The following is a 27,919-nucleotide window of genomic DNA, read 5'->3' on the forward strand; positions in this document are numbered from 1 at the left end:
CTCACACCTATAATCCCAACAGTTTGGGAGGCCGAGGTGGGCGGATCACCTAAGGTCAGGAGTTCGAGACCAGCCTGGCCAAAATGGTGAAACCCATCTCTACTAAAAACACAAAAAATTAGCTGGGCATGGTGGCAGGTGACTATAATCCCCACTACTTGGGAGACTCAGGCAGGAGAATCGTTGGAACCCGGGAGGCGGAGGTTGCAGTGAACCAAGATTGTGCCACTGTACTCCAGCCTGGTCGACAGAGCAATACTCTGTCTCAAAAAACAAAACAAAAACAAAATATTTTTATCATTAGCTGTTAGGGAAATGCAAATTGAAACCACAATGAAACATCCGCTACTATAATGGCTAAAATAAAAAATAGCGACAACACCAAATGAGGAAAAGGATGTGGAGAAGCTGGATTACTCATGCATTGCTGATGGGAATGTAAAAGGGTAGGCACTCTGGAAGAGTTTCAGTTTTTAAAAAACTGAAGCATGCCATTACCATATAAGCAAGCAATTGCACTCCTGGGCATTTATCCCAGAGACATGAAAACTTATCTTCATAGCAGCTTTATTTGTAATAGCCACCAAACTGGAAACAACCCAGGTGTCCTTCAGTGGATGAATGGTTAAATAAACGGTGGTACATCCATACCATGGAATACTATTCAGCAATAAAAAGGACCAGAGAGTACATGCAACCTAGATGAATCTCCAGAGAATTATGCTGAGTGAAAAAAGCCAACCCCAAAAGGTTTCATACCACGATTCAATTTACATAACATTCTTGAAGTGAGAAAATTATACATGCAGAGATCAGATTAGTGGTTGCCAGAGGTTAAGGGCAGGGGAAAAGGAGATGGGATGAAAGGGCAGCAGGAAAAGGGCAACATGAGGGCTCCTTATGGTGATGGAAATGCTCTGTATCGTTCATGTCTTGGTCATGCTCTGGTACTGTAGTTTTGCAAGATGTTACCCATAGGGGCAAGTGGGTAAAGGGGTACACGGGGTCTCTTTATTATTTGTTATAACTCCATATTAACCTACAAGTATCTTAAAATGGTTTTTGTAAGCCAATAGTTCTGTAACTTCTTAATAAAAGGTTAATGAACATTAATAATTAAGGTAAGAATTTCAAATATCAATCAGATAGGTCTGAAAAAAGGTAATACTAGCCTTGGCTTTTTTTTTTTTTTTTTTTGAGATAGGGTCTTGGTCCGACGCCCAGGCTGGAGTGTGGTTGTGTGATCATAGCTCACTCACTGCAGCCTCGATCTCCTGGGCTCAAGTGATGCCCTACTCAAACTTCTGAGTAGCTGGGACTACAGGGACGCACCGCCATGCCCAGCTAATTTTTTTGATTTTTATCAGAGAGAAAGTCTATGTTGTCCAGGTTGGTCTCGAACTCCTGGGCTCAATCAATCCTCCTGCCTTAGCCTCCCAAAATGCTGGGAGTATAGGCATGAGCCATTGCACCTTGCCTAGCCTTGGCCTCTTTTTTTTTTTTTTGAGACAGTCTCCCTCTGTCCCCCAGGATGAAGTGCAATGGCGTGATCTCGGCTCACTGCAACCTCCGCCTCCCAAATTCAAGCTATTCTCCTGCCTCAGCCGCCTGAGTAGCTGGGATTACAGATGCCTGCCACCATGCCTGGCTAATTTTTGTATTTTTAGTAGAGACAGGGATTCACCATGTTGGATGTTGGTCAGGCTGGTCTCGAACGCCTGACCTCATGATCCACCCATCTCGGCCTCCCAAAGCGCTGGGATTACAGGCGTGAGCCACCATGCCCGGCCCTGGCTTTTTAATTTGGGTCTCTTTAGGCAGTCCCTTTTTCTGACTGGTTATTTGTGTCCCAATTCCTCTTTGCCCCCCAGTTGTTCCTTCTGCTTTGGGTAAGAAAAATCATTCCTATTTCTTGCATTATTTTCAAGTCAGCATGTTTTGTGTGAAGGCCTCTCTTATGCAATAAGCGCATGGACTTTTTTTTTTTTTTTTGAAACGGAGTTTCACTCTTCTCGCCCAGGCTGGAGTGCAGTGGCACAATCTCGGCTCACTGCAACCTCTCCCTCCCAGGTTCTAGCGATTCTCCTGCCTCAGCCTTCCCAGTAGCTGGGATTACAGGCCTGCACCACCACGCCCGACTAATTTTTTTTTCGTATTTTTAGTAGAGACGGGGTTTCACCATGTTGGCCAGGCTGGGCACGGACTTTTTAATAATGATCAGTAATCTCGGAAAATCTTTCTTCTTATTTTTAGAGGAAGCACTATCTGGAGAAATGAAAATAAGGTCTTGAATTAAAATATCTGATTCGGCAATAAGGGTTAAGCTTATTTTGTTTGAACGTCACCAAACTCGTGTATGTAAAGTACAAGGAAAACGGCTGAGAAAAATTCTTCCCTTTCGAGCAAAGAAGTCAGCATGGTAAAGACAGATATATTTATTTCATATGACAGCACGTTTCACAGGATATGTACAGAATGTCTGTGTACCACTGACTTTAATACTGTACTTCTATAAAGTTTATAGTTATAAATATTGTATGCCACATAAGCAATAAAATTCTTACATATAAACGGCAATCTAATATAGAGAACAGACAGTTCACAAAGAGATCCTTAGTGTCTAACTTCTGCTCTGCTTTTAACAGAACTAGTAAATATTTAATAATACACAGAATAATGGCTAGTTATTTGCAGCATACCTTTAACTTTCATAACTTTGTGCATTTTCAGCAACTTGCCATGTGTAATTTTCCTGATAAAGGCTGGGCTGCTGATATGTATATTTTAGACAGTAGTTTATATCCAATAGGAAACATTGCTCACAGATCTGCAATTTGCACTAGTGAAGTTTACCTAACAATGAATTATTTTGCTAATGGAGAGCAAATACCATATACACTAGTCACATGGATGTTAAAGCCACAGTTTCAACAAGTTAATTCACATTTTGAAGCATACTGCTTATAGTAATACTGCTGTTTAAAAGACACTACTGCTGAAATGATTAGAACCTCCAAAAAGCACAATATAAAACTCACAAGAGTTATTTCTAACAGCAAATCCTGGCTGTTAACAGAGACGATTACTTCTATAAATATAGTATTTTGATAACATTTGAGCATTTAGAAAAATGCTTTTTTTCCTAATAGATTTGCTTTATGTCATAAGTGCAGTGCAGTTTGCTGTGCTTTTAACATTCTACATATTCGTAGCCATGAACGCTATTTTTTGATATTCCCTCAATGTACATCTTTAAAGGTTAAGTGTGGACATAGGAATTTAGGTGGACATATACAACTCTTTATATAAAAGGAACGTTAATGTAAGTCTTAATGGGTAAAGATGATTGTAACTGAAACTGACAAAGAAACAACTATTGCTCAAGGAGTTTTCTGATTGGTTTACTTAACGATATCAAAATACTACATTCTGTAAAAATTCTGTGTACTTCTTCAAAAAATTAATAAATGCGGGATCAGTTGCATATTGGCAGTGCAGGAGACAAAATCCGCAGCTACTTTGAGGTATAGCCTCTAAAAACTTAAAGCAGCATCATAGATGTGTTATGTAGCCTCGTAAGAGGGGGGAGAACATACACTGGGTATATTCCCAATTCAAAGCACTCAGGGGATGGCTGCTTTCCCTGCTAAAAGCAAAGTTCAGAGCAAAAGCAGCAAAAAGAAAACATGGGAGGGATATGGGCAACATATATTTGAACGTACGCAGAGAAGAGAGTATGGTTAGCTCTAATATTTCTCATTGAACTTGGTGGTATGTGCCTTCCCTGCATATAAGGCCATAGTGCTTTTTTGGGAGCGCTAGAATATCCATCCACTTGACAATGACCACAAAATAGGCTGTTTCCAGCTGTAAGAACCTCCTCCTGGAGAAAAGCGTATGAAGGTGCTGGAGTGAAAAGTAACAAGGTTGTGTGTATTTGAAGGGGTTGGGTGTGGAATGGTAGAAAATTCTGATTCTGTGGTGAGATTATTCTAGTTTTGAAAATAAAATTAACGAAAGGTCCAAATTACATTTGCAGCCATCTTTTTGGTAATGTGATACTGAAAAAGGGACTTTGTTGGAACTTTTAGGTATAATTTGGTCTGAGTTATAGCCTAGAAATTAAACTATGAATTGTAAAAATATGTAAATGTATATAGAAGTACATGTGTTTGTATGTATTTATATGTACACATACCTATACTTTTTTCCTTTAAAGCAATGCCTTTCAAAACTCTGTTCACTGTAATCTTGGCAGCTCTTTGGTAAATACTCATAGATACCAATTGTTAACAAGTATGAGAGGGCTGGTGGAAATGTCAGCTGAAAGTTGGGTGGGCTTTTTGAGATTCTTCAGAAGACTGACCAAAAAGTTTCTGAATAAGGACGGTTTTCTAAAGTAGTTTTAAGCACTTTTTATGGCTACTACTGTCTCCTATTCATCCAAAGAGAAATACATCAAAACTCCAGTTAACAATGAGAAGGGTTTTTCCTTATTTCCAATATACACATAGTCCAACTCTGTACACATCAAATAGTGGTGTTTTGTGAAGATATCAGTGCACTTACAATGACTTATTGCACATAATGAAATACTAATGCCCAATTCTCTTGGCTCTATCCTGCCAAAAGCAAATACCCACTGTCTTCTATTGCATGGCGTTATCTTTCCGTAAAGTCCAGTGTGGGTGAAGCCTTAGAGGCCAAGGTTGTGAAAGGATCTACTGGAGGGCTGGTGCCGGGTGGGAGCAGAGGGACAGGAGGTGGAGGAGGTCTTCTTGATGGCAACACACAGAAAGAGACATTTGTACCTTTATTCCAGTCGTCATTCAATGTCAGGTTGGAGCCGGAAAATGAACTTGGCTGATTACCCAGTAAGTCTGAGCAAGCTGACTTTGACTTCCCTTTCACACCAAAATCCTCTTCTTCCTCGAAGGTTACCCACCCTTTCGGGTTGCTGATTTTTAATGTAGACCGGCCCTGTAGATCAAAACTGTCCTTAAAGTCATCAAGTGAAGATGAAGCCTTGCTTTTGTTATGACCAAGAGGCTGCAGAGAAGGGAAAGGACTGATAGTAACGGGCTCTTCTTTGGAGAACCATGAAGTTGGCTCTGATTCTTGAGACTCGGCTCTAAATGGGTTTCCAGGAGCAGCAGTCCTGTCACTGAAAGGATTTGTCCTGGTCAAGCCAGTAATAAATAGGTTTGGAGAACTTCGCATATTTTCCTGGGATTGACTCCGAGCTGGAATTGGAGGCATTGTTGGCATGCAACTTACAGAACTCAAAGTATTAACATTACTTCGCGTTGCAGAAGGCAACTGGATCAACCTCTTTGGGTCTGGGGTTGGAACAGGTGACGTTTGAACAGATAGCTGAGCCTTTGATACAGCAAGCAGATTAAATGACAGATCTTCAAATGGGTCAATCTTTAATGGTGATTCTCGTTTGCCATCAGAGATTCCATTTGTTTTTACCTGCAAAAGAAAGGGAGCACTGAAAAATCAGTCTATATTTACTCTTAATACCCCCTATTCTTCCTGTCTCAATTATTCTTCCCTTTTTAGAGGCAAGCATATAAATTTAAAACTAAAAAGTAGCTTTGTGTAGTTACTCTGGTGGTTTAAATAAGATGAAACAGCTACAATCTTTAAAAACTTCTTTCTAAATAAATCCTTTCTAATTAAATCCATTTTTAAATCCCTCAAAATCAAATAGAGCTTATTTCATTCATGCAAGTTTTGAAATGGTAAGAAGGAGAATTGTACAGAATTAACAAATTTGTTCATGTCCAGTTCTATCACATTTCAGCATGAACTTAAGAAATCCATACTTATAACTTATGCTAAATCTATAAAAATAAAATTCTAACACCCATCTATGATGATGATGTGGTTTCACTGTTCTTTTAAGTATGTTTTCTAAAAGTAATGTTACTATGGAAATTCGATTTTATAGATAAAATTAATTCTATTAGCATATTTTATTCCTAAGATGAAGACTCCATCTTTCCCTCTTCTACTTGGAAAAATAAATTTTGAGAGTTCTTTGCGCACCCCCCCCCCCTTTTTTTTTTTTGGAGACCGAGTCTTGTGCTGTCACCCAGGCTGGAGTGCAATGGCACAATTTTGGCTCACTGCAACCTCCACCTCCTGGGTTCAAGTGATTCTTGTGCCTCAGCCTCTGAGTAGCTGGGACTACAGGTGTGTGTCACCAGGTCCAGCTAATTTTTTGTATTTTAGTACAGATGGGGTTTCACTATGTTGCCCAGGCTGGTCTCAAACTCCTGAGCGCAGACAATCTGCCCACCTCAGCCTCCCAAAGTGTCAGGATTACAGGCGTGAGCCACCACGCCCAGCACTGCTGATTTTTAATGTAAGTTCTCCTTTGTTGAATAAACTGAGTAACGTGAGGCTGGGCGCAGTGGCTCATGCCTGTAATCCCTGCACTTCGTGAGGCTGAGGCAGGTGGATCACCTGAGGTCAGGAGTTCCAGACCAGCCTGGCCAACATGATGAAACCTGTCTCTACTAAAAATACAAAAAATTAGCTGGGCATGGTGGTGCGTGCCTATAATCCCAGCTACTCAGGAGGCTGAGGCAGGAGAATTGCTTGAACCTGGGAGGCAGAGGTTGCAGGGAGCTGAGATCGCACCACTGCACTCCAGCTTGGGCAAGAGCAAAACTCCGTCTCAAAAAACAAAAACTGAGTAATGTGGCAACTTTCCGTAAAAAAATTGACCCTCCTGTCTTGTAAAAATATTCCAAAACAGATACACTGTTAGTAACCAAATGCAACCATTGCTTAAAACCAGAGGAAAAAAAGTTCCATTTTCTATTTGGTTTATGAAGTCTACAACCACAATGAAGTTGTGCCTAGAGTGGTGCCTGGTCCCTTCTATGTGACAGAGTTGGCTGTGAACTGTTATCAGTAGAAAGAGTGCTTGGAATTCCTTCACTCTTGCCCTAAATCCCTTGGTCCCTACTCCATAAAGAAGGTGGTTGGAGTGGAGCACAGCCAAGGGACTGAGCAAAGACAAATGATCAGATGAAGGAAAAGAACTATGTTTCTGGCCTCATAAGCAAATTAGCTTATCAGGCATACATTATTAATTTTGAAAAAAATGTATATAATTCTTAAAACTAGGGTAGATGACTTGGACACTTATGCTAACTTAAGAAAATTTCAGGGTTGGATACAATAGGGCAAAAAAAAATTCAGTTCAAGACTGGCAATGTAATAAAATGAGCACTGCCCAAAAGGAATTTGGATAGTTGTTAAAGCAACATCACTATACTTTCATGAAATATATTGGAAAAAAACAGCAGCAGTCTCAATAAAATGTAACTGCATATTATGAAACACTTAGTTACTGCTTAAGAATAAGGAAGGATGTTCACTTGTAAAAGGAAATGGATGACTTAAGTGAATAACTTTCAAGTATCTGTTTTATTCAGCTATCCTAGAATATGCTTTATAATTGGTTGAAACAGTATATTTTTCTTCAAACTTAGTGTGATAAATTTGTACAAAATTAAAGAGAAAACATGTCACAGACTTTAAACTGCATTCTAAATGTCTTAGGTAAGTAGACCTATATGTGGAAATGTACTTAAAAAGAAATTTATATAGATATTATAAAATTAACTCTATATTACCAAAAATCTCTGGACTATTTATAGTTAATATAAAATGGAAATACTTGTGTCTGAGACAAAATTCTCCTATGGCAGATAGAACCGTATGCAAAACAGACATTATAGGAAAGGAGAATTTTGTGCTCTGCCAGCTTAGAATAGAAGTCACCTGCTTCATAAGTGCTATACATTTAAATACCTTTATTTTCATATATAAGAAAATTTTTATTTCAAAATAAGTTAATTTGATAGAATCAGGATCATTCTTCCCAGACTTGAAATTACAATGACAACCACATCACCATTCATCACATTAGAATTAATTTGTAATCTAAGCAGAATTTGTGATGACAATATTAAAATTGGTGCTACTTTTACAGAGAAAGGTGTTGGAAGGACCTTTAAATAATCTTGTTATACTGGTAACTTTAATCTTTCTAAACCATCAATTCTTCCTTACCAATAACAATCTTGCTACTAAAACTATTTGAAAAAATATTTCCCCCAAATATTTTTTCCTAAAAAAACATACTGAATTTTATGTTTATGTAATTACATAAACACCATTGTTAAAACCAAGAACCAATCTGGTTTTGCCAAAAAGGCCTTCATATACCTAAATCTTACTTTCTTGAAGTTACACTTTTTAGTTTTGTTAATTTTCATTAAAAAATGAAGCAAAAAGTGGTAAAGCATTAGCAAGAACAACTACATGGTTCCTAAAATCCAAAATACTAAGAAAAAGAAAAAGCAGGTTTTATGGTATGATAGAATTTATTAATGGAGACAGGTGGTTTTAAAAATGGGTGAAACTTTAGATGTATGAAGCAGAGATTCATACATCTAATGTGCTGAGACGAATGAGAACACATGTAAGATTGATAAATTGTCAGATACCTGTTACCCTGATGGTTGCTCCTGCTTTGAGAAAGGAAACAGACATCAAAGGAAAGAGTTAGGAGGACAATCCGAGATCAACCAGCAACCCTAACGATTCAGTCAACAAAATACTTTCTGTTCTAAGTTACATACAGAATCCAAGAGCAGCAACATTTGCAGGTTGTAACATAAATTCAAAAGACAATTCCAATTCCTTTTATAATTTTGTTGAATTAGGGTCCAGACTTTAGTTTTGTCTGAGGTTGATTACTAACCAGTTCAGTTTTGTTATTCCAAAAATAATACTCCAAATGATTTCAGAGTTCTAAAATATTTTAAGCAACCTGTTTTGGACTGAATATTTGTGTGCTCTCCCCTCCCAAATTCATGTTGATTCCATAAGCCCCTGTGATGGTATTTGGAGGTGGGGCCACTGGGAGGTAATTAGAGTTAGATGAGGTCATGAAGGTGGGACCCCATGATGGGATTAGTGTCCTTATGAGAAGAGACACCAGAGAGCTTGTGCAAGGGTGTGTGCATGCTCTCATTCCAGGCACCACATGCAATGAGGCTGTGTGAACACACAGTGAGAAGGTGGCTGTCAGCACACCACAAAGAGTGCCCTCACCAGAACTCAACCATGCTGGCACCCCAATCTCGGACTTCCAGCCTCCAAAACTGTGAGAAAATAAATTTCTGTTGTGTAAGCCACCCAGTCTATGGTATTTCGTATGTCAACCCAAGCAGACTAAGACACAGCCTTAGGATAGCCTAGGGATGTCATTATTAGAGAAAATGGCAATGTAATGGTACAAAATGGTACCATTTTTGGTACATACTATTTTGCAAAAAGACTACCCCACTGAAAATTAGTACTCATTTTAACAAAATGGTCAGGATCTAGCTTGTTTTATCTTACTCAAATTTTCTGAAGGATGATACTCTTAATATCATTAATTTACTTCATAATGTATTAGTTGGAAGGTACAAGAAACTTGTACCTTACAAGAAATTTGGAATTTACCTTTGTTTAAAAATGAAATAATAATCCCTCTATAATATACCATTATTTTTTAAAATCTGGTATCCTCAAGCAACAGTTTTGAGGTAAATCTCCAATATCTAAACCTATTACTAAACAGCAAAACTAATTTTGACAATTCAGAGACATTACCCTGAAATATATTAAGTACTTTAGAATTCCCTGTCTAGTAAACATGAGACTCTTATTTAACACTCAGAGTTTTATGTATCAGCTCTGGCAGTGGATAGATCAGGAATAGGTTTATACTGAGAGGTACAAAGTTGCTGTATCCTCCATTAAATGGGTCTAGAATGCTGCGATTTTTCTACCAGGTCTCACAGTAACAGTACAGCAGTGAGTTCGGTTCCTTTACTTCCAGTTGCATTTCCTTATTTCTGGCTCTCAGCTGATAAAGATGACTAAGATGCTGGAAGTCAGATAGATAAGTGAGGATTTTTTATACTTTGTAAAGGATGTATGACATGTTATATAATCACTCGAATTAAACGAATCTCTTCTATACAAAATTATAAAGTCAAAGGATAAATAATAAAAAGTAAAACTGGGTCATGTACGTTATGTTTTAAATACCTTGTAGATTTGGAACAGGATAAGTAAAGACTTGTGAAAATTACAAATGTTCAATTCTAAAACTATTCCATGTCATTACAAAGTATCAAACTTGTCATATTTAAAAATCTCACCATCAGGTTTGAAAATCTTGTAAATTTTTCAACTTACAGCTACTTCCAATAATTTAAAAAAATTTTTATTATTTTTAAAATAGGCATTATTTTATGGTTCAACATTCAAAAGGTACAAAAAGATAAAAAGACTCCTCCTCACCTCCCTCCTGGCCCCCAGCATTGGGCACTCCCTGGAGGAAACTGTAACCACTTTGTGATCCCTCACAATGACACTCTGCATGTAAACAAGACCCCACCCTCCAAGAAAGAAAAGTGTCTCTGTGTATCTAATATTAAGGAGTTTGATATCAATGACTGAGGCAAAAAGATACTTCAGGATTTGAAACAAATATCTTTGTCTTTTTGATGAACTGACAACCATGAGATTCAAGAACACAATCTAAGGGGGCACACACAAAGCATGTGCCGTCGGCCACCAAATCGCTATACTCACTTCAATGAAAAACATAAATCAAAACAATGGAAAGTTTTCTGAGAAAATGATATGTGTCTTAGAATGATTTTATAATGATAACTACAAACTCAGCTGACAGTTTGCACTTCCGGAAGTTTTTCAGAGTAGTTTATCTACTTTCGTATTGGTCTAAGGACACTTAAACCATCAGAGTTTTAGTAATTATGGCACGCATCTACAATGAGATGGATGCCCTAAAACAGTCCTAGAAAGCTCAGAGTGGCTAGTTGAAAAAGCTTTTTGCCCTTCAATTACATTTTAAAAACTACAACATAGTATACAAGAAAATAAGAAAAATTCACGATTCACTAAAAATGGATTAGCAGAAAAAAAATTCATTATTTGAAGGAGTTCTACCATTATTATATATTTTCACCATCCTCAATTTTTCTTTTTTTTTTTTTTGAGATGGAGTCTCACTCTGTCACCCAGGCTGGAGTGCAGTGGTGCGATCTCAGTTCACTGCAACCTCCACCTCCCGGGTTCAAGCAATTCTCCTGTCTCAGCCTCCTGAGTAGCTGGGACTACAGGCGCACACGACCACACCTGGGTAATTTTTGTATTTTTAGTAGAGACAGGGTTTCACCATATTGGTCAGGCTGGTCTTGAATTCCTGACCTCAGGCGATCCACCCGCCATGGCCTCCCAAAGTGCTAGGATTACAGGCATGAGCCACCGCTCCCAGACTTCATCCTCAATTTTCTAAACTAAAAAAATATAGAATTCTTTTTGGTATTAACCAGCTTAAGGGAACATTTATTTTTCTGTATTATATATCCTTCAACTTTTACAAATGTGACTTAATAAATGCTAACTGCTAACTTTTTTCACATTGTATTGAATCATATTTACTTTAACATCTGTTTTCACCCTGTAGACACTTAAGAAACTGCTCACTTCTGCCAACTAGCTGGACATACCTATATATCTGTAAAAATAAATGTAAACTATTACTTATAAATGTGCTTAAGGGACATTGCCAATACGTATTATTTCTGTATTTCAGATCTTTCCAAAGTGTAAAAGAAGACTTTTTATTTATTTATTATTATTTTTGGAGGTACAGGGTCTCACTGTGTCACCAGGCTGGAATGCAGTGGAGGGATCATGGCTCACTGCAGCCTTGACCTCTTGGGCTCAAGTAATCCTCCCACCTCAGCCTCCCAAGTAGCCAGGACCACAGGTGCATGGCACAACACCTGGATAGTTCTTTAATTTGTAGAGACAAGGTTTCACTATGTTGCCCAGGCTGGTCTTGAACTCTCAGGCTCAAGGGATCTGCCCACCTCAGCCTTCCAAAGTGTTAGGGTTCACTCATCTCACAGTTTTTTCAAAAGAGTTCAATGAGATACTTTAAGGAAAGATCACTTTGAAAATTCAGAGTAGGCTGGGCATGGTGGCTCACGCCTGTAATCCCAGCACTTTGGGAGGCCGAGGTGGGCAGATTGCCTGAGGTCAGGAGTTCAAGACCAGCCTGGCTAACATGGTGAAACCCTGTCTCTACCAAAAATATAAAAATTAGCCGGGCATGGTGGCAGGCACCTGTAATCCCAGCTACTCAGGAGGCTGAGGCAGGAGAATTGCTTGAACCCGGGAGGTGGAGGTTGCAGTGAGCGGAGATCATGCCACTTCACTCCAGCCTGGGAGACAGAGCAAGAGTTTGTCTTAAAAAGGAAAAAACAAACAAACAACAACAACAACAACAAAAAACCCAAACATACATATATACACATATATATGTGTAATAACAAAATATAAAAAGAAAATTAAAACTCGTATTTATTTTTACTTCTTATAACAGGCAATAATTAAAATAGGTATGTTCAAAGACTAAATCATATGCATCAAAGATAATATTTTGTGTAACAAATGAGACTTACTTGCGGTTGTGAGGAAGCTTCTGAAGGCAAGCTATGGGATGACCTGCTTCGAGGTGGTGGTTGTGGTGGGGTTTCCAAATTTGGCTGGGGGCCAGACTGAGGCATAGGTGCTGCCACAGGGACAAGAGGCTCTTGCAACCTTTGAGCAGGCGGGGGCAAAGAAGATGGCGGGGGCAAAGAAGACTGCGGAGGAAAAGCAGCCTGAGGCTTCAGTGGTTCAGGAAGGAAAGTTGAACCTAAAAAACCAGTGGTTGTCAGATGTTAGGTGTATTCTAGAAAACCACGTTTTTTTCCTTCGTTAGTGAAATGTTAGGAGAACATTCTAGTTATTTCTTCCCCCAATAAGTAGCCTAATTTCTTGTGGCATAATGAAGGAAGGATATATCTATTTGAATATGTTGTAGAAGGTGGGAGATGACAGAAGGAAAAAGAGAAAAATATACAACAAACCCAGTAGAGTATTTCTAATATAGTATCTACCTTTCTTTTCTTTCAATTTTTAAAAATTTTTGATTTTTGAGACAGGGTCTTGTTCTTTTGCCCAGGCTGGAGTGCAGTGGCGTGATCACGGCTTACCACAGTCTCAACCTCCCGGGCTCAAGTGATCCTTCCACCTTAGCCGCCCGAGTAGCTGGGACCACAGGCATGTGCCATCACCCCTGGCTAATGTTAAGAGTTTTTAATTTTTTTACAGGCGGGTCTCACTATGTTGCCCAAGCTGGTCTCAAATTTCTGGACTCAAGTGATCCTCCTGCCTCAGCCTCCCAAAGAGGATCTACCTTTCGACGTTTCTGATGTTTTGCTTTGGCTTTCAGGAGTCAGTCTTCCAGCAGATGCCCGCGCGTAGCTCTGTGGGGCACTGATAACTCCAGCACGAGGAGGAATCGTCTACAGATAGGAAACATAACACATGAGACATTTACTTACCTTCCACAGGTAAAATTCTGTGAAAACATTTGCTTTTGCATCTCATTTACTTTCTTCTATGATGGTATTAGTCCCTCATTTGTCATTTTAAGTGCTCTCTACTTGAAGCCATTATAATGATGAATTTTAAAATCTTCCTGTTTACTTCTGACTATTTACTATGTGCCAGACATTATGTTAATTACGTACTGTACAGGCATTTCCATTTCATCTTCAAAATATCCCTCAGAAGTAGGTATTATTTTATCATCTCTATTTTAAATTAAGATGAAGAAATATATACAACTTGCCCAAAGCCACACAGAAAGCAGAGCCAGGATCCGAACTCAGGTCTGACTAGCTGCAGGGCTAGGGTTCTTAACCATGTGCAATGCCGTCTTCATGGGGAAAAACTGGGATGATTTTAAAATATACCAGGAGATAGAGAGATATATATACCTGAGCAACTAGGAGACTCTGGGGAAAAAAACACCCTGAGATTTGTTTTCTTTTGGTTTTTTTTTGAGATGGAGTCTCACTCTGTGGCCAGATGGGAGTGCAGTGGCACAATCTCTGCTCACTGCAACCTCCACCTCCTGGGTTCTGGCCATTTTCCTGCCTCAGCCTCCTGAGTAGCTGGGACTACAGGCACCCGCCACCACACCCGGCTAATTTTTTGTATTTTTAGTAGAGATGGGGTTTCACCATGTTGGCCAGGATGGTCTCAATCTCCTGACATCGTGATCCACACGCCTTGGCCTCCCAAAGTGCTGGGACCACGGGCGTGAGCCACCGTACCTGGTCAAGATTTGTTTTTTAAGAGATGGGGTCTTGCTATGTTGCTCCAGCTAGACTTGGACTCCTGGGTTCAAGCGATCTTTCCATTGTACTCCCCTGAGTAGCTGGGACTACAGGTGCATGCCACTGCCACCCAGCCATATATATATTTTTTAAACACAGAAGTACAACTTTTGAATGACTAACTCAATATTCCGAATTTTCATATGTTTGCTGAAGGATCTAAGCTAACAATATTTATTTTAAGCAAAATATGAACTTTTAAACTCACAAAAATCCTGACTTTCTTTTCCTATACTTATGGTATTCAACAGAATAAAGAAAGTTCTTGTGCCAAATGTGGTAATGGAATCAGTGAATGGCAAATTTCCCTTTTTTTGAAAAAAGGAGGATAAATATTTGAGGAGTAATAATTACATATAAAAAAGAACCTTCAGATTGTTAAGTGGACAGCTACAACAGAAAAGACAAAAAACTTCTATCTTCACAGTAAGTGGTTTCTTCAGTTCTCACAATCTTAATAATCTTAATTTCTAGGTACAGTAACAGCTCTCAGTTTCCTACTCTTCAGATATGGGCCTCTCAGTAGTCCCAGCTTCTAGTGGACTAGCCTAAGTCACTGATTACTGGTTTCTATTTGCTCTTTCTCTCTGTTCTTGATTACCTGTTATAGTCCAGAGAAAGTTTTCAAATAATAAAAAACCTACGTGTTCTGAGAACATATAAACATATAGAAAAGATACATTCATCAGGTAGGGAAAAATCCCGTAACAACATCTACTCTCCTATTTCTAATACCTTTATGGAATATGATGAACCTGATCAAGAAAAAAACCAAAAAGAGAAAAAAAACCTTTAGAACCAGTTTTATTATACTGAATTTATCATTTTTTTTCTGAAATGTAATTAAAATCCTTTTTAATGAAGGATTACTTTATATCTTCATTAATTACTCAGGTAAAATGATAAAAAGCTGCCCAAATCCATCATTTCCTCATATACTGAGACTCTTAAGATATTTATTTAGTGACCATAATTGTTTTAAGTGTATCACTTTTATCCAAATAATGAAGTTTGTTATTTTTGAAGAGTATGTTAAAATAATGTTAGAGTCGGAAGATCATCAAGCGCAATTCCCTCATTTTAGAGTTGAGGAAATTGAGGCCTTGAAGGGTCACATGATTTCTCCAAGGTAACAAAACTGACTAGTAGTAAACAGGACTTAGAACCGAGACCCCTTGGCCCCAGGCGAGGTTTTACCTACCGGTCTGGCTGTACTGTATCCAGCAGGTCCTGGGCCTGCAAGTCCTGCTTGAGGTGAAGGCTGACTGCGTCCTGGAACAAAGACATCATATCATATATTTAAGTTTAAAAAAATAAAAAAGAAACCATGTACTTATATTCCAAGTGTCTATTTCATGGTCCAGTTTTAAGGGTGAATAGCTACATTCAAGTGTTTTTACCTATATTATCTTTCCGTGTTGTTCCAGGGCTTTTGGGTGCTTTGAAGCAAGAAGGGAAAAAAAAAATTAGTTGTAAGTTAACAATTAAGCAATATTGCATAACATCAGCTTGCTGTTCTGCTTCATTACCAGCAGAAATGGGGGCATGAGATGGTAACAAAACAAAGCACTTTGCTTTGTATAATGATGAAGGGTATTATCAGTCCTGAATGAAGTACTCCAAAAGAGAGAAAAATTACAATATTTAGAGAGACCTTTATGGGAGACAAGTGGTAACTTTAGTTTGATACCTCACTCATGGGACCACTTTTAGGGTGGCATTCCCCATAGAGCTCTCTCTTGTGAACCTTGAAAACATACAGTCAGCTGTGTGAATGGCCACTAGATGCGGCACTGCTGCCCCTTAGAGTCTGGCAGACAAGTGGCTTCTGAGCAACAGACAGGACTGCATTTGTCAAATTACACAAGAGGCTCCTAGTAGCACTACCTTAGGGCTTCACGCTGTAGATGTCATTGTGGATAAGGTTATCTTATGATGAGATCTTTTGGATTTCTATAACAAAATCGCATCATGAAGACAGAAGACAGGCATATGTTATTACCAAATATCTGCCTTATGGAAGACAGTGTTAAAAATATGTTCACACTCATTAGAAAGGTAGCTGAAGGATAAAATGAAACAAATTACTCTTGGAGCCAAAAGGAGTAGAAGTGACTATCAAGGGCAGCATCTTAGATAAACTCTCCTTTTTGTAAATAAATTCAAGTACAATTGTTATAAGAAATACATCAGCCTTTTAATAACTAAAATCATAACAAATGGCCTCTAGTCTTAAAGGTCTTTTAAACAAATCTGGCTCAGTGCTAATCTATAAAATAGCTATGTTATCTGAAATCAACTACAAAATATTATATTCTTGGATCTGAATTAATAGGGTTTAATTATAATCCTTAATTTTTAAAACTTCAGATTAGTAAAGTACATTTCTAAATATTTTACTTATTCTGAAAATAATTTTGAAGACATTCTTAAACAGTAATTTCACAACCTGGGCATATATAAACTATATATGAAACAGAGTACAAACAACATTAAGGATCTCAGGGAAATTAAATGGATATCCATTAGAAACTATAGGTGACATAGAATGAAGAGAGGAAAAAATACAAGGTATACATAAGGAGGGGAAAGAGAAGTTTACAGCTGGACCAAGAAAAGATTTAGTATGCCTGTAAACACTGGGGGGTGGGGAGGTGGGGCGCTGACACTGAGAAATAAAATGAGAGAACCACTTCTATAATGCAAGAGTCTTGTTACCTTCCATCTCTCTCCTAGCTACCCCAGGACTGGGAGGGGCTCCAATACCTTTTCAGAGAAAGAACAGAAACTATATATTGTTCAGGGCCCACAGCACAGAATGAAAGGCAGGCACACAAGACAATTTCCATAGTAAACTCACTTTTGCAAAAAGGCTCTTTTATTGCTTTAAATTTCTTCAAAGGTATCAATACAAACCAAAGTCACTTTAGATGCTTGGCCCAAATCTGAATCCTCCCTTTACTCAAACAGAAGAGTAGAAACAGGATGACAGTTTTCTTTTTATGTATGCAATTACTACCAGTAGGGAATTTAAAAATATGTTTAATGAAGCCCTTTGCTTTAAAAATCATCTTACTCCTTATATCCAGAGCAAGTAAAAACTCTGATATTTGATACTCAAAAGGAAAGAAATCATCAATTTCTATGAGACCATGTAAGTCTTTTGAAGTTAATTTTTGATGCATTCATTTTAAAAACTCTAATGTACTATAATGACGTAAAGGAATTATTGTTTATAGGATGAAGAAACATGTTGCAAACACTACTTACAAAAGAATTATGAAGGGGAGCAATTTTTAAAATTAAGACAGATTTCACTGTAATTCACTGGATTGCTAATATAACTTTTGACAGATTCATTTTAAATTTATTTTCTACAGGATGTTTTCCTAATTAAAACAGATGATAAGCAAAAATTATCATGGAAATTTAAATAAAAGCAGGAGCTTGAAAAGGGAAAAATTAAATGTTTTCTATAAAAGCAGGAGCTTGAAAAGGGAAAAATTAAATGTTTTCTGTAGGTCAATGGAAAAATGATCACTTAGCTGTATTCAGCAGAAGCCGTAATGCTGAAATAATTTAGCTATTCTTATCACACGCAGTCATTAAGATCTACACACAGGCAAAGGCAGTCTGTAGAAAGACCTGAATTGCTCAGCCATGTCACTAGGCAAGCTACAATAGAAACAGACCAGGCTACACATGCACAGTGAGCCTTAGTAACACTGGATTTGTAAAAGTTCTTCTGAGGAATTGTGAAAACTCATCTCATCTTTTCTTGAGAATTAGATTAAATAAACTTGTCAAATGTATAACTCCAACTGAGCTCTGTGAGTTTTCATGTAAACCAAATAAACTATACTTCAAACAAAAGGTAACCCATTGTGAATAAAAATTTCCTTATGAAGAAAGGAGAAGAAAATCATACAGTTCTTTGCTAATCCACAAGCTTTTCCACTAGAAAATAAATGTATCACTAATCAGATACTTGGGAAATGTTCTGTATTTACTGTACCTGAATGACTTTTAAAATTAATATAACTTTTGGGTATTAAATCTTTGTAAATGAATCGACCACATTTAGTAAAAAAAAAATTATTAGGCCTGATGAACAATCCCAGCCTACCTGGGAAATGAAAGCCTTTATTAGTTTTATTTGTGGATTAGTTTTAAACTAGAATGTCATTCATTTTGACTTTTATCAAACAAACCTCAAATGTCTTTCAGCTGTAGGGATCAAGCTCCATAACATTAATGAACCACGATTCACACATGCTAACAAATGTAAATGGTTACCTCCAAATTCCTTTCTAGTGGGTGCAGGACTCCTAGCCCCTTATAGTTCATAAGAAAATAGGCAGCAGAAAGGAAATGACATTAAATACAGAGTGAAATGTCAAAGATTGCTATAGTATCCGTGATGTCAAGTATCATGCAGGAATTACATATTATCTAGGCACTACAAAAACTATTATTCAATGCATATGCTTATAATTGAAGTAACAGCACTATATTTAAAAGAACATTAAACAAATATATACAATTGTACATTAATACGTATGCTCTCCAGTTTTATTATACATTTTACAGAAATTAGTACATTTTAATTATTTTATGCTTATAAATCACCCAGAAGTGAGGATTTTGAAAAAAAATAAACCTAATTTAACCTAAGAACAGTTTACATGCCTAACTAGATCAAATCAGCAAAAACAAAATAAACCTGTCTGGTTGGCTGGTGAGAAGGCAGCTAAAGGCAGCTGTGAAAACACCTTAGAGGAATCTACTCTGCAAACACTGTACCTTGTCTGTTGCGCCTACCATGTTCTTCAGAGAAAAGCTAAGAAATAGCAATAATGATAGAAAAAACAGTAAAATCCAGAAGCTAGAGATTGGAAAACATGCAAAACATTTTAAAATAGAGTGAAGAATTTTACATCTAGCAGAAATGGAAATAGAAGGTTGTCACCTGAAGGCGGAGGAGGTCTCTGTGGGGGAGCCGGGCGTGTGGGAGGGGCGACCGGGCGGGGCGGCGGCGGCCGCTTGGGCTCCAAGGGCTGGGCGGGGTCTTTCTGCGGCAGCGGCGTTGCTGGCTGCGCGTCAATAGGAGAACCTAAAAAGCGCACAGAAGGTAAGAAGATTAGGTTCCAAGTAGCTGTTGACAGAAGGGAACAGTCCTTCATATATATGTGTAATGTTCTATAAAATGTGCACAATGGTGTAAAGAAAGGGCAGTCTACTATTAAACTGCCCTCTGGTACCATGGCAGCAATAATGCTACCTCTGTGCTGACTTTTTACCTAGGCCTCAGGTGCTGAAAGCTAATTTACTAAGTGGCCCTATTGATATGGCACAAAGTATTGTTTGAGTTAAGCCATTTTGTAGTCTGGCCAGTAGAGAGAAGAAAAAGCTCAAATAGTTAATGGGTTCATACCATAGAAAATCATCAGTTATAAGACATAGACAAACCTAACCACATAGAAAAAAGATTAAGAGCAATTGTCATCTAGTGACAGTTATAGCAAGTTTCCTTTCCATTGAGAGCTTATCATCTACAAGTTTTCCTATTCTGTACCGGAGAAAACACGGTGCACTTTATCACCTAGGTATGAAACTTAAACAATGACTCTCCAATATCAAGCACATTGGCCACAGGAAGCCATACAAAACTTTCAAATAAAATGCATACTCTGTGCACTGGGAGGCCCGGGAGTTCTTGACGGTGCTCGGCTTGGTCTGATGGGAAGGGAAGGTACAGGACCCTCTGATATCGTAGGTGACTGGCAGGGACTAGTTCGGGGTGAAGAGCTGGGGGAAGTACCAAGGCCGGAACTTGAAGATGGCTGGAGATGCTGAGGAAGAAGTTCCTCCACTTCAGCACTATAGTCATCAACATCACCTAAAGAAAAGCAGGCTTGATCAGAGATAACTCCATTTTAACTTGCTCAGAGATGTTTTTCACCTTAGGTTTTAAAAAGTTAAAATACACAAAACAAATATGAACATTATGTCATTGCAAACACACATGGATTAAGCATGAAGGCATGTATAAAACCACAATTAGTAGAAATGCTTGTTTCAGAAGATGTAAAGATATCTATTGTCTCTGAGCAATAAGATGCCAGGTGACCAACCACTTGGAGCTGGGGTGACCCAATGGGCTTTCAATATGCCCCAGAGCAGCTTCTCCAGTGCAAGCCAACTCGTTTCCTGCTCTCCTTCCAAACCTGTCCACTGTGCTCTGTGGAACTGCCCCACTCCCTTGCCCAACCCAGGTCCAGCCTCAGAGTCAACAAGCTCTCAGGAGCCACACAGTCTTCCCCCAGAAGGCTCCTCCCTGCAACCCTCACCCAACAAAGACCCGCTTTGCTTTAATTAAGTAAACACTGGTTCTCCCCCAGGGTCTCCTCATCTCCACTTACTTCTGGGTAGGAAAGTGGGGTCAAGGTAACCCTTGCAACCTAACTGCCACTCCAGAACATTAGTCTTCTAATCCTGAACAAAAAGTCCTACTGCTCTGAGGCTATGCCATCAGGAATTTATCTAACACCCTCTATGCCCACTTGCTACAGTCATCTCCAACGTCCATTCTTCCATTTCCTGAACCCAAGCACTGAGGACTAAGCAGAGAGCAAGACTGTAAGTCAGGTCCCGCACCATCTTTCTGCGTGGCATCAAAGTCCGTTTGGACAACTCGTTCAATAACAAAATGCCTTGGTCCTATCCTTATGGACATTCACCTCCACTCCTAACTCACACCCCTCAGAACTGCACTCCTCTGAAATAATATACTCAAAAGCTTCATTCTGACTTTGGCCTCCCAGCTTTTCAGTTCTCTCCCTTGGCTACTCTTTCTCTTTTGATTTCTTCAGAAGCCAGGGCTTGATCCCTCTTTTACCTCCATCTGATTCTGCTTTCTTCCGTACCTACCTTCAGATTCTATGGTTCTTCATCTCAAACATTACCCTACTTCACTCTTCTTCCATTGCACGTGCTTGACATAACCCCATCCCTGCACTGGTTCCCCTGTTTAATCTTTCTGTGGTAACAGTTGGACTGCTGACTGCCTCTGCTAAAGAAAACCACCCAGTCCTGACAACTGCAGTCACATTTGAAATTATGCTTTTCAGTCTCTTCTGGCCTAAAAGTGCCTGGCAATTCCATGATTTCCTGGTTTGCTCTTCCCCTCACACTTTGCTCTTCAGGAGCTTTACTGCAAAACTCCTCAACCCTCCTGAAACCGTGAGCTGTCCCACTCCTGCAGATAACTTCAACACTTCACAGAGAAGAGAGAAGTCTTAAGATGGGAACGCCTACTTCAACAGCCTGCCCCCAAGCTGGAGTCTCATTACATGGTTGTCACTTGGGTATCTGAGGATGGAACAAATGGGCCCTACCCAGCCTAATTTTCTCAGTGACACTGCTTTACTATTCTGCCTTGCCCTTCCCCCGAACCATCAGCCCTTTCTCCTCTACTTTTCCATCAGCACTGTGCATTCTCAAGCCTGTCCCATCCAAAACCACCACCCTAGGACCTCCAATCTTCCTAGAGCAATTGCCCTCTTCTCTTTCCCCCCAAACTTCCTTAAAGAGTTGTCTACAGACACTTTTCTCCACTTCTTCACCTTCCGTCCATACCAATTTACCACTATCTGACTTCACCACTTCTGAGATCATTCTCATGAAATGTCAACAACAGCTTCCCTTCCTGTTATTAAATCAGAAGGACACATTTCCGTCCTCACTTCTTCTCATCTTTCTGTGGCACAAGACACTACTGACTACTACCCTTCCATGCTCCACTTTCTTTCCTTGATTTTTAAGCCATGAATTTCTCTTGGCTCTTTGACATTTCTAGAAACAATTGCCATTGTTTCTTCTCATTTTCTTTTCATGGGCAGCCTTCTTCTGTCTATATTTAAACTCTGTGTTTCCACATATTCAATCCCAGGTCTGTATTTCTCCATATTTGATTCCTTCTCTTCTGTCTCGTCATAATCCTATTGGCCAAAGTTATATTAACAAATGCCCGTGACTTTGCACGCCATTAGAGCTGCCTTGACTCCAGAGCTCTTTCCTGAGCACCAGACTCATGTTTGATTGACTCCATGAACATCTCAAATTCAACATATCTGAAACAAAATTAATCTTCCATCCCACACCTACTTCCCTCTCTGCATTTCTTTTCTTCATTTACTCCCTCACAAACATCCCTACATAATCCATTTGGATCCTCTTTATCCCCGCTTAGGCTGTGCACATGCTTTCTTCTTGGATCACTCCTCTATAGCATTAATTCCATTCTCCCCGAGTCTTTGGATTCTCAACTTAAATTTCAATTCCTCTGGGAAACCTTGCCCAATTTCCCAAATCCAGGTTAAGCAACTTTCCCATGAGCTACCACAAAACCATTCATTATCACATTTGTCACTTTATTATAATTGCCTGCTTACTTATATGTAACACCCAATAAGCTATGAGTTCTGGAAAGGCAAGAACCACAGCTGTCGAATCTCCAGCACCCAGCTGTATCTGGCATAAAGGTACTACATAAATATGTGTGGACTGAGTAAACAAATGAACAGATAATGTGAAAATGAGATAACTTTGTAAGACGTTCAACTCTTAAATGTGGTACCTAGCTATACAGGGCATTACAATATGCATTTTAATGAAAAACTGGCTAGAATAGCATATTGTGTTAGAAAACAAACGCATTTAAAATTTTTTTCTTTTGATAATGTTGCCATCAAACAAATGCATTTTTAAATCATGGTTAAGGAAATTTTCGGCGTAATTACTTAAATTCATTTCTGTTCTTAGAATACCCTTCTGGAACTTCTACTTTTTTACCTTAACTTTAATTATTGGGACTAAACCATACACCAACAATACTAATTTGGGTATTTATCCAATAAGAATATAAATTAACATTTGTAAAGGTCTTAATATTTGATTGGAAGAATGGTAAATACATTTAAAGTATATGCAAAATAAACACAATATGATGTGAAATAAATTCGTTTTGTTTTTTTTGTTTTGTTTTGAGACAGTCTCGCTCTGTTGCCCAGGCTGGAGTGCAGTGGCACAATCTCGGCTCACTGCAACCTCTGCCTCCTGGGTTCATGCGATTCTCCTGCCTCAGCCTCCCGAGTAGCTGGGATTACAGGCGTGCACCACCACGCCCAGCTAAATTTTGTATTTTTAGTAGAGACAGGGTTTCACCATGTTGGACAGGCTGGTCTCGAACTCCTGGCTTCAGGCAATCCGCCCTCCTCAGCCTCCCAAAGTGCTGTGATTGCAGGCATGAGCTGCTGCACCTGGCCAAAATACATTCTAATTAATAGTGCTATGTACGTCCCAAGAAGAAGAAGAAAGATGAACTTGGAAAATAAGACTTTACAGATGGGAAGAAAACATATCTAGAACTACAAGAAGTAAACGTGTTTAAGAAACAAACCTTCCATATCAAAATCTGCTGCAACCTCTGCATCTTCACCAAGCAGGGTAGAGCTTGTTGATGATGGCAATGCAATGCTAATTTTCTCTAAACTCATTTCTTCTTCCAAATTTGTGATCCAGTCTGGACTTTTTAAAGCAATAGTTATAGTCCGATTCAATAACTAGTGGAGTAAAAGAGATATAAAATAAAGATTAACATGAAAGCTAACTGTTTTGGAATAAAGAGGCTGACTTCGTTAAACTATGCAATGGTATAGACAGTTAATTTAGTTAGACAATTCAGCATAGTTCTTTCACATATACTAAATTTCAAACTAGTTTAAAGGTTGTTCCCAGTTCTCCCTTTAAACACCTGTGGTGATAAATAAAGATCTTTTCTAGGCTGCCCAGAGATGCAAGTTTCCTTTGCTACAACCACTATGTTTTCCTGGCCAGATGTAAATTCAGCAACAACTCTGCTACATAACTTTATACTTTCTTTATTTTGATTCACAGATTAAGTAATTGTTCCCACGTGAAACAACTACAAAAGAGACAGCAGAAAATCTTTAAAATGCATTTCCTGTTCCTGTTCATTTGGTCTTTCCTAACTTGGCATATGGTCCTGAGAGCTGCTATATTGTCAGCTGCTAAGTGCTAACCTATACAGTTTTAGCATTTCAAATGTCAGAAGAATATTAAGAGAACTGAACACCATTTTAAATCTTCATCAAAAGTTAATCATTCTAAAAACAGAATGACTTCTACCTGTGAAACTGGCACTCTGCCTTCTCTATAAATTTGGGTGACTTTTAGACTAAAGTATAATCTACGACAACCAAGACATTATAATCAAGTTATAGCAGATCGTGTCAATGTATTTAAAAAAATACTCTCAAGAAAACTTGCTGATAATAGCAAGACTCTTTGGTCAAGGATAAAATGTGCACTAGAAAGGAGTTCTCATTTAAAACCCATATTCTTATAACAAACTTGCTTTCTAAATTTAATCTCTCTCCCACATAGTTTCAATTTCCTTTGTTTGAAGAGTTTCTTAATGTGAACAAGATGTGAATATTTTTGGTATTTGCAAATGAACTGTGTAGCTGTGATCAATATGCTGTGCTGACAGTTGGCACCTTGGTGGGTACAGATCTTCCTTGCCTCAAAGTATTACTGATATTAGAATTCCTTGAAGGCATAATAATGGAGAGGTTGAAAGTTGCTGAACTGAGTGGCACAGCTGTGTTTATTAGTAATTTAGCATCCACACTGAGCTTTAAAGTCAGAATCCTAAGAATTCATAATCCTTTACTTGCCAAGTAGATATGAGTATGAAAATCAATCCAATTTCAGAACTTAACACGCTTTACAAGTCATATATTACTTTTTAAAGTTAACAAAATTCTTTTATATTCATCAAAAAATACTAACAAGCATTCTTAAATACCTATCACCATAATGGCCAATTAAGATGTAATTCCTTAGGAATATCCCCTTGGTAGAGACCAGGGCCAAATGAAAAGGAAGAAATTTAGAAGACCAAAAAAATATTAAAAAAGATACATAGAGGTTCACTGGAATATTGGGTTTAATAATTAAGAATAGGAAATAATCTAGATGTCTATGAATAGGAGTTTGGTTTAATAAATGTATATATTTATTCACATAATGAAATTAATGAAGCCATTAAAAATGACATATTTGTTTAAGGTGTCCCTGACACAGTCATAAGAGGTAGTAAGAAAATAGCTTTATAACATGGTTTCAATTTGTGTTTGCGTATACACATATCCCATTTGTGTTAATGTGTTTGTGTGTATATAAAATCCCATTTGTATTTACATATGTATATGCTAATATGAAGGTTAAGAGAAATTACTTCAGAATGGTAGCATTATGTGAGTGGTCTTATTTTTAATTCTTTTCCATATTTCCTGATACATGATTTTACATGAGTATACTAGTATTACATTTAGGAAAACAAACAAAACTCTACAAAACCTATTTCAAAAGCAATACACACAAAGAATTTTTTTTTTTTTTTTTTTTTTTTTGAGACAGAGTCTCACTCTGTTGCCCAGGCTGGAGTGCACTGGTGCAATCTTGGCTCACTGCAACCTCTGCCACCCAGGTTCAAGTGATTCTGCTGCCTCAGTCTCCCAAGCAGCTGGGATTACAGGCACCCACCATCACGCCTGGCTACTTCTTGTATTTTTAGTAGAGACGGGTTTTTGCCATGTTGGCCAGGCTGGTCTCAAACTCCTGACCTCAGGTGACCCGCCTGTCTCGGCCTCCCAAAGTGCTGGGATTACAGGCGTGAGCCACCGCACCCAGCCTAATACATACAAAGAATTTTTTTTCTCCAAAGAAGTTGATGTGACAGAAAAGGAAGCTCAGGACAGTGCTCATGGAGTTGCTCAGTGCTGCAGGAATCAGGCCTAGAGTACAATCTATCCTGTGCACTGACCATATACTTAGAAATTTAGGATTTGGGTCTAAAAGAGTTCAGAAAAAAATGACAGATGAAGCACTTCAGAGAAGTAAAACTATTCCAGGCCAACAGTGTAAGTTTCCGTCATCAATGACTTTTCAAATCACAGGTTAGGAATATCTCCATTCGTTAAAAATTTCTAAAATACTTCAATGGGATGGATTTGTTATCTCTGGAAATTAATTTAGTTATGTTTGAAGAAGATAACTAGGTAAGCCAAGCCAATGAAACAAATTCCTAGGAATAATGAGCACCTCCCTCCCTTGTTTTCTGGTATATAATGCATTTTCTTCACTTGATAGAATGTTTTTCTACTATACAGATAAGCCAGACTACCCCCAATTAAAAATTTAAAACTTTTTGCATCATAAAATGTAATAAATCAAATTAGGTGCTAAACATGTTTCCTTCTTAGTCTATATCAACAGTTAATATCTCTGGGGAGGGACCAAAATAAGCCTAGGCTAGTCAGAAATCCAGTGTAAATAAAAAACATTAAATAACTCCTCGAACATACCATAAGGTCTTTTCCCCTCCCATTTAGATAATCTTGCTGCATGTCTATAAAAATATCATACCATCTTTAGACATTTAATTTCAGAATGGTTTAGAATCAACAAATGCTACCTTACCTCTTTACCATTTAGGCTCAGAACATTCAAGGCAGAGCTTCCCTCCAAAAATGTAACCCACATTTTATCTTCTACAAATCTTTAAGAAAGAGAGAAACAATAAAAAACCATAATTAATACCATAGACATAACAAGCTCAGTGACTACTCCCATGATTACTGATCATTAACAAGGGCCGCAAGAGGCCAGGAAGTAAAAAGTAAAGGAGGGAGCGCAGGTAGGGCTGGTGGTGACCTGGAGAGGGCACTCTTCCCCTAAAAACACTCTAACTCCAATTTCAAATACTATGTTAATGGAACAGCCACAAGAAATGAGTCTGTGCACCTCATTTGTGATCACTGCTAATCCAGTCCCATCTAATCCTCCATTTCATTGACAAGGCAAAAAGGGACAGAGGTTAAGTGACTTGTTCAAAGTGACTCTATAAGGAGAATAAGTTACAGGGCTGGGATCCAAGTCTCCTGACCCCACAACCCAGTACTATGTATTTTCACTGTCTCAGTGACTTCCCTGAAGAAAATTTCCTATGATCAAAAAAGATGAGAGTTGCCAGTGAAAGAAAACAAAACCAGACTGGCCCCAAGAAGCCTTAGATAAGTTATGCTCCTTGTCTTTTGTCATTGACAAACACTTACTCTTTTGGGACTTGAATGGTCTTTGATAGGATTCCAAGTTTTTACTTTTGAAATAAAAAAACTCTCAAGAGGAAAAAAATAAATAAAAAGGACAGAAGAAGTTCTGAAGAGGGTCATGGGTATGTAATGAAGTTATTATTCAAAAAAGAACAAATTATGATGTTATCAATCTTATTACAGAAATAATTTGGCGAGTTGAACCACAAGTTCAGAAATCTTTACAGATTTTTCCACAATGAGAGAGAGGAAAACATGTACACACACACACACACACACACACACACACACACACACAGAGTATCACTCTCCCCCTAACCCCCTGCTTAAACTAGGATTCCAAAGTATGAATTATGAATATTAAGAGGAAAAGGC

At 38.3% G+C, this 27,919-nt stretch overlaps 1 protein-coding gene across 16 annotated transcripts in view; it reads right to left on the minus strand.

The window, feature by feature from the left end:
- Nucleotides 1-2,411: 2,411 nt before the first annotated feature.
- The window catches only part of SYNJ1 (synaptojanin 1), a 98,610-nt gene continuing 73,102 nt past the window's right edge, over nt 2,412-27,919 (minus strand). For 4 of the 16 annotated variants that reach the window (XM_054542758.2, XM_063720807.1, XM_024239494.3 and 1 more), the window contains 8 exons: nt 26,913-26,991; nt 23,806-23,968; nt 20,035-20,244; nt 19,315-19,458; nt 15,547-15,617; nt 13,358-13,466; nt 12,579-12,814; nt 2,412-5,475 (listed from right to left, as the gene is read on the minus strand). In XM_054542758.2, coding sequence (XP_054398733.2) covers nt 4,663-5,475; nt 12,579-12,814; nt 13,358-13,466; nt 15,547-15,617; nt 19,315-19,458; nt 20,035-20,244; nt 23,806-23,968; nt 26,913-26,991 — 1,825 coding nt within the window. In that variant the 3' untranslated portion in view covers nt 2,412-4,662. Of the gene's footprint in view, nt 5,476-8,528; nt 9,965-12,578; nt 12,815-13,357; nt 13,467-15,546; nt 15,618-15,745; nt 15,785-17,063; nt 17,112-18,641; nt 18,681-19,314; nt 19,459-20,034; nt 20,245-23,805; nt 23,969-26,912; nt 26,992-27,919 lie in introns of those variants that run through there. The other 12 variants (XM_063720806.1, XM_063720805.1, XM_063720804.1 and 9 more) reach the window with 8 other exon arrangements.

Source organism: Pongo abelii, chromosome 22 (assembly GCF_028885655.2).
Source record: "Pongo abelii isolate AG06213 chromosome 22, NHGRI_mPonAbe1-v2.0_pri, whole genome shotgun sequence".
Classification (NCBI taxonomy): Eukaryota; Metazoa; Chordata; class Mammalia; order Primates; family Hominidae; genus Pongo; species Pongo abelii.